The sequence below is a fragment of the Schistocerca gregaria genome, chromosome 1, assembly GCF_023897955.1.
Source record: "Schistocerca gregaria isolate iqSchGreg1 chromosome 1, iqSchGreg1.2, whole genome shotgun sequence".
NCBI classification, from domain to species: domain Eukaryota; kingdom Metazoa; phylum Arthropoda; class Insecta; order Orthoptera; family Acrididae; genus Schistocerca; species Schistocerca gregaria.
The window spans coordinates 401,397,349-401,410,585 of record NC_064920.1 but is presented as its reverse complement, the minus strand read 5'-3'; the positions used below and the strand labels follow the sequence as shown (position 1 = coordinate 401,410,585).

Sequence of the window (13,237 nt, the reverse complement as noted above, 5' to 3'; positions counted from 1 at the left end):
TTTAAAACACCACCTGCATATTATTATTGTTTACAGTGGTGGATCTAAGCATGTGAACTTTATTGATTGCTCCGTCATGTTCCCCGAATTTGTCATTAGTACAGATATCCCAGGACTGCTGTGCAGAATTGTTTTCTATGCTGAGGGCATTGAAGCAGATGACATGACATTGTGGCGAGATGTTCCTCATCTGCTCAGATTTCCAAAGTGCTAACGAAATAATTTTCTGCTGGGTTCCAGGACACACAGAGTTACAGGGAAATGAACTCGCTAATGCTCTCTTCCATCTCCTGCTCGGTTTCAACCCCACTGCAAGCTCTTACCATATGTGAACTGGAAGACCTTGTATTAGTGAGAGGCTAATTAAGTGAAAGTGCACGGTAATTAGCTGTGTTCAGTGAAACATTCAGTGCAACCAAAGCTTACCTCCTGCCACAACGAGCTGAAGAAGTAGCAGCCTTTACACGGCTTAGAGTGGGATATTGCCCATTGACACATAACAGACAATATAACAAATTTTAATTGAGTGTGTCGTAAGAAGGTTTTGTATTTTGTTAGGACTCCTTCACAAAATTTTGCGTGTGAGGTTTCAACTGTTGCGGAGTGGTGTAGTCAGCCATTATTCCCAAGTATTCACCCACCCACAGTAAATATGTTCATCAGTTCTTGAATTATCACTTAAACTTATTCCACACTAATGTTGGTACATAGTAAAAATTTTCAACAAATATAATCAGACAGGTTTAATCATATATCAATACTAAACATCTGGTTATGGCGTGAATCTAGCATGAATGTCCCCCCAGGGGGTCCACATCTCTTTTGTGGATACGTGCATGGTAAGCACAGGGCCCCGAGCTAGTGCAGTTCTCCTTCCTTTCCGTGCTGCCCTATCCCTCTTCCCCATCCCTCCTCGTCCCCAATCCTCCTCCTTCCCCCCCCCCCCCCCCCTCCCCACCTCCCCTTCACGCTATCTCTTCTTGGGAGTAATGTATCAAACCTTCATCCGGAGACGGACATTTGAACACTCCAGGATCCTGTTTCCTTTGTTTTTTTTTCCATTCTCACACTTTCTTCCTCTGTTGGTCTGTCCCTGCATTCACTCTTCTCCTTGCTTTCATGCCCTTACTTCTATCTCTGCAGCATTCTCCTTGTCCTATTCTCCTTGTCTTCTTTTCCATGTTTTATTCTCTGCTTCAGTGTTTGAGATTCTTTCTTCTATCCCTCTTTCTCTTTCCTCTCTTGTTTTCTCCCTATGCATGTCTGAAGGCCGACCCATGCCGTTCGCACACGTAGCCGGTGATGGGGTAACGCGTAATTCCCCGCCCTGGGTAGACAAGTAAGGCACGCACGTACCCCCTGGTAAAGGCCGGGCCCAGGGAGGGGTGATTGCCTGATCTGTTACCTTCCGAACGTGCCAATTGGTCCCTCCGCATGTTTCTCGGGAGGTGTGGACAATCACCTAAGGCGGTAGTGCCCTTTGAGGGGGGCCCCTACAAGGAAGGAGCGCGCCATCAGAGACGCTGGCAATCATGGGGGATTCATCCGCAATGGATTTCTCTTCTTCTTCTTCCCTGTCTTCTGCCCAAAAAAGAAAGCTAGATGAAACTCCTGTTCCGAAATTTCTACCATCAGCACCGAAGTTTCTTGTTGTCATAAGATCTGACGGTCATGATTTTTCACCAGTCAACCCTTTTGTCATCCAGAAGGGTGTAGATGCAATTGCAGTACCAGTGAAATCTTGTACTCGGTCGCGCAACAGTACCTTGCTGTTGGAGACAGAGAGTGTCTTCCAGGCCCAAAAATTACTTCGAGTCACTCTCTTACATTCCCTGTATGGGAATTTGTTGCGTGGCGTGGTGTATACTAGGTCACTCGACGGACTAACTGATGAGGAGATTCTGTCTTTCCTCTCTGATCAGGGAGTGACGGCCGTCCATCGGGTCATGAAAAGGGTCGACAAGGACCTCATACCGACCCGAACCATATTCCTCACATTCAGTAATGTGCAATTGCCTTCACGAATTAAAGCAGGTTATGAGATCATTTCTGTTTGGCTGTATATACCCAGCCCTACAAGGTGTTACCAATGTCAGCAGTTTAACCATACACGGTAGTCTTGTTCAAGTGGGGCTAAATTCATTACCTTTGGCAGGGACACCCATGAGGGTGATTGTCCACCTCCGTCCCCTCATTGTGTCAACTGCATGGGTGACCATGCTGCCTCCTCTCGTGACTGCCCCGTCTACAAAGATGAGAAAAGTATACAGGAAATTCGAGTGAAAGAGAAGGTGGCGACCTTGGCTGCTCGCAAGTTATTCAATAGCAGAAAGCCCACTGTCCTTCTGGCAGAGAAATACAGTACCGTTCTCGCCTGTCCTCAGCCTACCAGGGAGGTAACTACACAGACATGCGCTCTAACATTTAGCGATTCGCTCGTCAGATCGGCCAGTGCTAAGATTGCCCGATCAACGTCTCCTCTTCCTCCCACCAACCCTAAGGCTGAAACATCATCATCTGCTGCTCCTGCTAAGATGAGAACCTCTAAATCAGATGCTCAGACCTTCAAAAAAGAACCGACACGTGAAGATTTCTTGCATACCCAAACTTCACAGCCATCAACTGTTCTTTTGACAAAACGTAATTCTTCAAAGGAGGCTCATAGTAAAAAGAGTTCTCCATCTCCACCGAGGCACGTTTCTTCTCGTGCGCCACCCAGTGGTTGCCATCCCTGGCCGTCATCAGTTTCGCCTGGCCACACTGCTGGTAGCCGATCATCTGGCCTTTCACCGGCAGAGGAAGCTGCCGCTCCTGACTAGCTCAGGAAGGTGGCAGACGCAACTGTTGAGTTGATGGACCATGACTCACCACCTTTCATAATGACACTTCTTCAATTGAATATTTGCTGCATTTGGTCCAACCGAGAGGAACTAAAATTGCTGCTTCGAATGCACTGCCCGCTTATCGTAGGTCTCCGAAAAATGGTTACGTCCATGCGATCATATTGACCTGGTACACTATACCTCCGTGCGTTTTGACCTACCCCCTATGGCAGGTATTCCGGCTCATGGAGGGGTCATTTTGCTGGTTCGGGATGATGTCTATTACAATCCAATCACATTGCACACAGATCTGCAGGCAGTTGCCATCCGAATTACTCTCCCCACTTTCACATTTTCCATTTGTACTGTTTCCACTCCATCATCGTCTGCCTGTACTAGGGCAGACATGGTACAACTGATTGCTCAGCTTCCTACACCATTTTTGTTGATTGGAAACTTTAATGCCCACCATCCCCTTTGGGGCTCTCCAGCCTCCTGCCAGAGAGGTTCCCTCTTGGCTGACCTTTTCAACCACCTCAATCTAGTCTGCTTAAATACCGGTGCACCCACCTTCCTTTCGGACACAACACATACCTATTCCCACTTGGACCTCTCAATATCCGCTATCCCACTTGCACATTGGTTTGAGTGGTTTGCGCTGTCTGACACATACGTGAGCGACCATTTCCACTGCATAATCCATCTCCTGCATCACACCCCTTCTCCACATTCCACTCGCTGGAACATCTCCAAAGCCGACTGGGGGCTTTTCACCTCCCTGGTGACCTTCCATCGTCAAGACTTCTCCAGCTGCGATAGTCAGGTCGCCTATCTCACGGACGTTATTCTCACTGCTGCTGAATATTCCATCCCTCGTACTTCTTCTCCCCGTCGAGTCCTAGTCCCCTGGTGGACTACGGCATGCAGTGATGCTATTCGTGCTCGGTGACGTGCTTTATGCACCCTCCAATGCCGCCCTACGATGGCGAACTGTATCAGTTCCAAATGACTCCGTGCACAATGTCGTCGTGTTATCAAAGAACAAAAAGGCTTGCTGGGTGGCTTTCACCAGCTTATTCAACAGTTTTACTCCTTCTTCAATTTTCTGGGGTGGCCTGCGCTGGCTATCTGGCACCAAGGTCCATTCCCTGATGTCTGGCCTGACTATAGTGCATGAAGTCCTTGTGGATCCTGAGGACGTCTCAAATGCCTTCGGCCACTTTTTCGCGAAGGTTTTGAGCTCTGCCCATTACCACCCTGTCTTCCTCCCCCGAAAACAAGCAGAGGAGGCACGGCCACCTTCTTTCTAGTATTTGAATCGTGAAAGTTACAATGCCACCTTCACCATGCGGGACCTCGAAAGTGCACTCGCCCGGTCCTGATCCTCTGCTCCGGAGCTATATGGTATCCATATTCAGATTCTGAAGAACCTTTCTCCTGCAGGTAAAGACTTTCTTCTTTGCGCCTATAATCGCATCTGGACTGAAGGTCATGTTCCCAAACGTTTGCGTGAAGCAATTGTTGTTCCCGTACCCAAACCAGGAAAGAACAAACACCTTCCTTCCAGTTATCGCCCCATCTCCCTTACCAGATGCGTCTGCAAGGTAATGGAGTGCATGGTAATTCTCGATTGGTTTGGCTCCTTGAATCTCAACGCCTACTCACCAATGTGCAATGTGGCTTTCGTAGGTGCTGCTCTGCAGTTGACCACCTAGTTACCTTGTCGACCTTCATTATGAACAACATTTTGCGTAAGTGCCAAACGGTGACTGTGTTCTTAGATTTGGAGAAGGCTTACGACACCTGTTGGAGGGTGGGCATTCTCCGCACCATGCACACTTAGGGCCTTCACGGTCGCCTCCTTCTTTTTATTAATGCATTTTTAATGTACCGAATGTTCAGGGTATGCGTGGGTTCTGTTTTGTCAAATGCCTTTCACAAGGAGAATGGGGTGTTCCAGGGCTCCATTTTGAGTGTGGCCCTTTTTGCCATAGCTATCAATCCAATAATTAATTGCCTTCCAGCTGACGTTTCAGGCCCCCTTTTCGTGGACAACTTTACGATCTACTACAGTGCTCAGAGAATATATCTCCGGGAGCGCTGTCTTCACCGTTGTCTAGACCGTCTATATTCCTGGAGTGTTACTAAGGGTTTCCGTTTTCCTGGTGAGAAAACGGTCTGTATGAACTTCTGGCGTTACAAACAGTTTCTTCCACCATCCTTACATCTCGGTCCTGTTGCTCTCCCATTTGTGGAGACAAAAAATTTTTAGGTCTTACATTTGAAAGGAAACTTTTCTGGTCTCCACATGTGTCTTACTTGGCTACTCGTACCAGTTCCCTAAATGTCCTTCGTGTTCTCAGCAGCACGTCATGGGGAGCAGATCGAATGGTCCTGTTTCACTTATATTGGTCCATTGTCCGATCAAAGCTGGATTATGGGAGCTTTTCTACTCTTCTGCCCGGCCGTCCATCTTATGCTGTCTAAACTGTATCCACCATCGGGGGTTCTGTCTGGCAACTGGAGCATCCTACACCAGCCCTGTTGAGAGTCTGTATGCTGAAGCTGCTGAATTACCGCTAAATTACCGGCACAATATGTTGCTTTGTCGGTACGCCTGCTGGTTGATGTCAATGCCTGACCACCAGTCATATTTCTTTTTCTTTGACAACTCTCTCGACCACCAGTACAAGCCGTATGTCTCTGCCCTGTTACCTCCTGGAGTTCACTTTCGCCCCCTGCTTCAGCAACTTGATTTTACCCTCCCTACGACTTTTCGAGTGGGTGAGAGCCCGACGCCACCTTGGCTCCAGGCTCAGGTTCGCGTTCACCTTGAACTCAGCTCGCTCCCAAAGGAGAGGACTGCGAATTCGATATACCGCTCGGGGTTTGTTGAACTTAGTCCGAGGTTCGCTCATAACATCCTTATTTACACAGCTGGCTCCAAGACTACTGCTGGCGTCGGATGTACCTTTCTCGTTGACCAGTGCTCAAGCTTTACAGCTGAGCTTTTTGCTCTCTATCAGGCTGTTCAGTATATCTGCCGCCATTGTCATTCTCCCTATGCCATCTGCTCTGATTCCTTGAGCGCCATTCACAGTCTCCATGACCCATATTCAGACCACCCTCTCGTGCAACGAATTCAATGATCCCTTCAGTCGCTAGTTGATACTGGTGCTTGTGTCCTTTTTGTGTGGGTTCCTGGCCACATTGGTGGGCCTGGGAACGAAGCTGCTGATGCTGCGGCCAAGGCTGCTGTCGTCCTGCCTCGGACAGCTCCCTTTTGTGTCCCATCAACTGATGTTAGTGGGGTTCTTTGTCGGCGCGTGTCATCATTGTGGCATGATGCTTGGTCATCTCTCCATGAAAATAAGCTTAGGGCCCTCAAACCGATCCTGATGGCTTGGACGACCTCCTCGCACCGGGAACGGTGCGAGGAGGTAATTTTGGCTAGGTTGCGGGTTGGGCATTGCCGCTTTAGCCACCGCTATCTGTTTTCCGGTGACCCCGCCCCGCAGTGCCCCTGTGGTCATCCATTGATGGTGTGCTATGTTTTATTGTCCTGTCCCTGTTTTATCCTCTCTCGTGTTGTCCTATGTCTGCCATCTACCTTACAGGAACTTTTAGCTGATGACACTAGAGCAGCTGCTTGTTTCCTTCGTTTTATTATACTGACAGACTTGTCGAAAAACATCTAACTCTTTTATTTTGTTTCTCTGCGTCTTTGTAAGTACTTTCTGATGTTTCTACGCTATTAGTGCACTAACGTTTGTGACTGGGTTTTAATGACCTTAGTACTTGAGCGCCCTAAACACACACACACACACACACACACACACACACACACACACAAAAATCACACACACAAAAATCACACAAATGTTTTGGGCAGTTTACCAGTGCCCTCCATAACATGTAATGACCGAGGACTCCTTGTTCAGTATAGCATTGTTGTTGTTGTCGTCCACTTTTAACTTTCTGTACTGGTATTTTATCATTCAACTTACCTAGTTAGTCTGCTGTGCTTTATATGTATTTTTATGGCTAGCCTTTTATAAATCTCAAAATGTCATAGAAATAGGTAGCACTGGTGTTGAGAAGCTTCTGAAAGAGTTGGAAACAAACAAGTCTTGATGTCTGGATGGAATCCCAATTTGGTTTTACAGAGAGTACTCTTCAGCACTGGCCATTTAGGTTATATTTTTAGTGAATCTCTTGCCCAGTGCAAATTCCCAAGTGACTGGAAAAGGTGCAGATGATTCCTGCATAAAAGAAGGATAAAAGAATGGACCCATAAATTATAGACCAATATCCTGTGCTGCAAATTCGTGAGCATGTTCTAAATTTGGATCTAATAAATTTCCTTGAGGGAGGAAAAATTCTGTCCACAGGACAGCAGGGTTTTAGAAAGCATCACTTGTGCGAAGCTCAGCATGCCCTTTTCTAGCAGGTTGCCCTGCCAACAATGGATGAAGGACAACAGGCAGATTCCATTTTCCTGGATTCCCATGTAATGTATGACACATTCTCACACTGCAGACTTTTAATCAAGGTACGAGCATACGAAGTAGGCTCAGAGATATGCGAGTGGCTCAAAGGCTTAACACTTCTTAAGCATACTTAAGAAGTGTTAAGTCTTCGAGCCACTCACATATCTCAGAGCCTATTTTGTATGCTCGTACCTCGGTTAAATAAATATAAACACAATCTGATGTGTACAGGTGAACAGCAATCTGTGACTATTTGCTGATGACACTTAGTTTATGGTAAAGTTTGTCAATGAGTGACTGTAGGAAGATACAGGATGACTTAGGTAGAAATTCTGTTTCATGTGATGAATGACAGCTGTCTCTAAATGTGGAAAACACGTGGACTAGAATAAGAAAAGCTATTCTACAATGTTTGGATATAGTATCAGTGGCGTGCTGCTTCACACAGTCACATTGGTTAATTATCTGTGCAGAACACTAAAGAGCAGGGGAAATGGAATGAGGTCAGTTGTAGGGAAGACAGATAGTTGACTTTAGTTTATTAGGTGAATTCTAGGACAGTGTACCCCATCTATAAAGGAAACATTCTTGAGTACTGCTTGAGTGTTTAGACTCCATACCAGGTTGCATTAAAGGAGACATTGACGCAATTCCAAGGTGTGCTGCTAGATTTATCATCAGTATGCTCAATCAACTCACAAGTGTATTACAGAAATACTCCGTGAAATGGATATTCCTGGAGGGAAGAAGACACTATTGAGAAAATGTAGAGAACTGACATTTGCAACTGATTCCAAAACGACTTTACTGCTGCCAATGTACATCTTGTTTAGGGACCACAGAGACAGGTTTCAGAATGTATACTGAGGCATATAAACAGTTATTTTTATTTCTCCCCATTAGTAGATCCCTCTGACAGGTAGCCTACCACATATGCTTGCCTGGTGTGGTGAGCTGTGGATGCTCATGGGTACATGTACCCCAGGGGAGTAGATTTGTAACAGCCCTGGCCTAGACCTTATACATTTTGCAAGTCTGGTTAAATATAAAGCAGCTGGCAACAAGAGAATCATGAGGCTCAAAAACTTGCGATATTGTTATTTATGTTAAACAGACAAGATAGCAAAAGAAAAAAAAAGTTTAGTAAAGATGTTGATGGAAGGAAAAAAGCTGCTTCTTAGCATGTGTCGTTTGTGTTATAAATTAACTAGATGGAAGTCAGAGGGAATAATGGTTCCTTGCCATTAATTGATAATGAGAATGAGGAAAAGTATGAGATGCAAGTGCAGATAAAAATGAAAATAAGAGGGAGAAGAAAATAAGATCAAAATGGGGGACAAGAAAAAGTTCGGTCATTAAATGCCTAGTTTTAGTTATTGACAGACAAATAAGAGACTGTAAATATGAGAAGGAAGAGATGATATAAAATTGCCACACATTACGTCATGGGAATAGCAAGCACTATTTTCAACATGTTACTAGGTTCAGAACCTCACTAAACTGTTCCAAAATGACTGGAAGGAAAGTACCTGGATTCATATTCCACTAGCCACAAAATGAAACGTTCCTGTCTTATCACACATGCTCCATTTGTCCCTTCCCTTATCGGTTACATCCAGAGATGTGTATGCATTGAAAGTAGCCATGAAAACTTAGTGCATTGACAATTCATTTCTTTATTTCACTGCTAAATGTTTTACCTCCAACTAATCTGTGTCATAGCCTTTGTTACAGCTAGCTGTAATGTAGTTTTGCATTTTAAGTACTAACATTATTGATGTGGAGTGCAAATATTTAACTTCTTTCTGTTCCTGTACCTGAAATCTTGTACCAACTAAACAATTTGTTCTTGCATTCTAGGTTGTTATTCGACCCATGATGTATGTTGCTTTGACATATGACCATCGTCTCATAGATGGTCGTGAAGCTGTTTTGTTTCTACGGAAGATAAAGGCAGCTGTGGAAGATCCAAGAATTATGTTACTTAATGTGTAAATTAGTGGCACTTTCTGTTTTGTCCATAAATATTTGAACAAAAAGTAATAGGCAGCTAAGCCTAGCGTGACTCTTTGTCTGCTCAGCTACCAGTACCCTCACAACTAGTGTTTTAGAATGGTGTAGCAGACTTTTCACATTTGTTAGCAAAACTTATATCTGAATTTGTTTTGCTAACATACAATTCCTGTGTCCATATTTTATTATTTATATAATTGTTGTGCTGATGTGGTGCTGAATTATTCAACTCTGCAACACTCAAGCAAAAGTGAAGATGAAGCATTGTATTTATTACCTTGTATTACTGCACTTTATTTTCAAATGCCAATCACGCTTTTGTAATAATGAATCTGTATTTATTGTACATTAAAGCAAGTGTGTGTGTGTGTGTGTGTGTGTGTGTGTGTGTGTGTTTTGGTTGAGAGATGTTGGGAGAGCAATTAGAGCAGACAAACATGTATAAAAGAAGTCAACAAAATTAAAATCTACTTACAAATTTTTTGACATTTTTTTTGTTTCATCACATGTATCTGAGGAAGATAAATAATTTTTTAACTCTCAACATGCACTTTTCTACCCATGTCACATGTTCAGACTATATAGCACACAGTAAACAAAAGATGAAAGATATGCTGTTCTTGTAATACTTTTCTTTTATGAGTTGATATACTATGATTGGCATTAATGAAGGAATGTAACACACAAGTGCAAATTTTCTGGAAGCAACCTGTTACAAACATCAGGTTGTGCTCTATTTGTATATAAAAATTTAATTAAAATTGGTTTTGAGAAAGCTCTGGCGTTTGTTTTTCAGTAATTATTGTGCAGTTGGTAAAATAACAGCAGACCTTTACGAATGCAGAAGGAGACCTTTGTGAATGCAGAAGGCATATCACACTGTTGAGTTTGTCGACTAGATGGGAATATTAAACTTGTCTCCACCACCTGAACGAGGAGTCCTGATCATTATGTGGGGTAGAAGATGCTAGTAAACCTCTCAAAAAAATTCATGCAAGTTGCACACTGTACCCAGGTGTTTAGCATTGAGTGTAGAACTAAATCTAACTACATTTGTGGAAAATTGTTACTGTGTACTAACATTAGTCTGAAATAATTTCAATAAATAATTCAAGAACAGATGAAGGTATTTACAACTGTTATAATTGGCATTTGGTGTACATACCATGAAGCCAGCACCATATTATGTAGTTAGTATATCTCGTGATTAAAGCAAATTTGTGTAAGTACATACAGAGCGGGCAGTTATTTTAGGCTATTGAATAAAAAAAGGGAAAATACAATAATTTGTTCTAAAGGCATGTTCTGATGTCATTTTCTGCTTATATGATAGATTCCATAAGGTAAACATTACACAGTACTCAGATATTTCCTTTATCACTTGACAAATACACCTATTTTATTTAACTTCATCACAACATAAATTCGGAGTATTGGTTTAAATTGACAAACATAACATCTGTACTGTGTATGTACTTACACAAATTTGCTTTAATAATTAGATGTGCTAAGTACATATTATGGTGTTGGCTGCATGGTATGTACACCAAATGAAATTAACAGTTGTAAATATAGTCATCATTGCCACAAAAAAATTAAAACAAAAATTCAAATCTAAAAAAAGGTAGAAGAGAAAAGATGTATTCATAAACTATCATAAGTACACACAATACAAAGAAATTAAGACCAAATGTACTGAAAAACATACTATAGACGGTAACAGGTTCCAAATTATGTGTTCATATGGTATCTTAATGCAACTGCTGTGTTTGCCCCTACAATATTTTTAAAAATGAGGCATTCATCCATCCACTGTGGTGGTGGTGGTGGTGGTATTTTTATCTCCCCCCTCCCCACTTGCCTCCATTATCAAACTGATCATCTCTTGGTGCTGCAGGGTGTGTGTTATAACCCAATCCCTTAATTTAGTCAATGTTTTACTATACAATTCTTTTCTTCCTGGTTCGATTCAGTACTTCCTTGCTAGATATGCGATCTACTCATCTAATTTTCAGCATTTCGAAACCTTTTATTCTCTTCTTTTGTGAACTGTTCATCATCCACAATTCATTTCCAAAAAAACAATTCTGCAGACAAATACCATAAGAAAAGACTTCCTAACATGTAAATTTATATTCAGTTTCAAGAAATTTCTCTTATACAGAAATTTTTTTCTTGCTGTTGCCAATCTGCATTCCATATACCATCTACTTTGGCCATCATAAATTATGTTACCCATCTATTACTTTAGTGGCTTGTTTCCTGATCTACTTCCATCAGCATTGCTTGTTTTTGTTTAAATTCACTTATGTAGCATTGCCATTCTTTTCTTTTGTAGATGTTTGTCTTATAACTTCTTTGCAAGACACTATCCTTTCCATTCAACTGTTCTCCAAAATCATTTGCTGTCTCTGAGAGAGTTACAGAGTCACTGGCAAAACTCAGTGTTTTTATTTCTTCTCCCTGAACTGTAACTCCCTTTCAAAAGTTCTCTTTTGTTTCCTTTATTGCTTGCTCAGTGTACAGACTGAATAACAGTTACTGCTGCCCTTACATTTTCTTATGACTCGTAACTGCAATCTGGTTTTTGTACAATATATATACCACATTTCACTCCTTGTATTTTATTCCAGCTATGTTCATAATTTCAAACAGTTTTTTCCTGTAGGCATTGTCAAAAGCTTTCTTTAAATCTACACTAAGGTGACAAAAGTCATGGATCCCTCTCAATATCACGTCAGACCTCCTTTTGCCTGGATTAGTGCAGCAGCTCGACACAGTGCAGAATCGACAAATTGTTGGAAGTCCTCTGCAGAAATACAAGCCATGCCACTCTTACAGCCATCCATAATTGTGAAAGTGTTGCCGGTGCAGGATTTTGTGCACAAACTGACTTCTCAATTATTTCCCATAAATGTTTGATGGAATTCATGTCTGGCAGTCTGGATGGCCAAATCATTCTCTTGAATTGTGCAGAATGTTCTTTAAATCAATCGCGACCAGTTGTCCAGTTGTAGTGTACTGTCATGACAGATTGTCATCCATAAAAATTCCATTGTTGTTTGGCTGCAAATGATCGCCAAATAGCCAACACAGTCATTCCCAGTCAATGATAGATTCAGTTGGACCAGAGGACCCAGTCCATTCAACGTAAAGACAGCCACACCATTACGGAGCCACCACCAGCTTGCACAATGCTTTTTGGCAACCTGGATCAATGACTTAATGGGGTCTGTGTCACACTTTAACCCTGTGATCAACTCTTGTCGACTGAAATAGGGACGCCTCTGACAACGCTGTGGTTTTCCGGTTTCTAGGCTAAAAATAAAATGGTCGTGAGCCCGGGAGTAGCTCTACAGGTGATGTCTTACTGTTAGCAAAGGCAATTCCGTCAGTTGCCTGCTAGCATAGCCCATTAATGCTAAATTTTGTTGCACTGTCCCAATGGATACATTCATCATACATCGGATATTGATTTTTGCAGTTATTTCATGCAGTATTGCTTCTCTGTTAGCACTGACAACTCTACACAAATGTCGGTGCTGATTTCTGTGGTGAGTGGTAATGCCTGAAATTTGGTATTCTCGGCACACTCTTGACACAGGATCTTGGAATACTGAATTGCTTAATGATTTCAAAATAGAATGGCCCACACTTGTAGCTTGAACAACTATTCCATGTTCAGGGGCTATTAATCCCCATAGTGCATCCAAAAACATTCCTGAAACTTTTTCAGATGAATCACCTAAGTAAAAATGACTGCACTGCCCTTTTATACCTTATGTATGTGATACCACCGTCAGCTATATATATGCAGATCACTATCCCATTACTTTTGTCACTTCAGTGTACAAGTGCTCTAAACAAAGGTTTGCCCATCTTCCAAGATAAGTCATAGGTCAGTAGTCACTT

General features: G+C 42.6%; 1 protein-coding gene across 1 annotated transcript in view; it reads left to right on the top strand.

Annotated features, from left to right (window-relative positions):
• Positions 1-10,100, top strand: part of LOC126349195 (dihydrolipoyllysine-residue succinyltransferase component of 2-oxoglutarate dehydrogenase complex, mitochondrial) — a 54,279-nt gene extending 44,179 nt beyond the window's left edge. The window contains exon 10 of the mRNA XM_050002410.1: positions 9,173-10,100. Coding sequence (XP_049858367.1) covers positions 9,173-9,307 — 135 coding nt within the window. The 3' untranslated portion in view covers positions 9,308-10,100. The remainder of the gene's footprint in view (positions 1-9,172) is intronic.
• Positions 10,101-13,237: the final 3,137 nt, after the last annotated feature.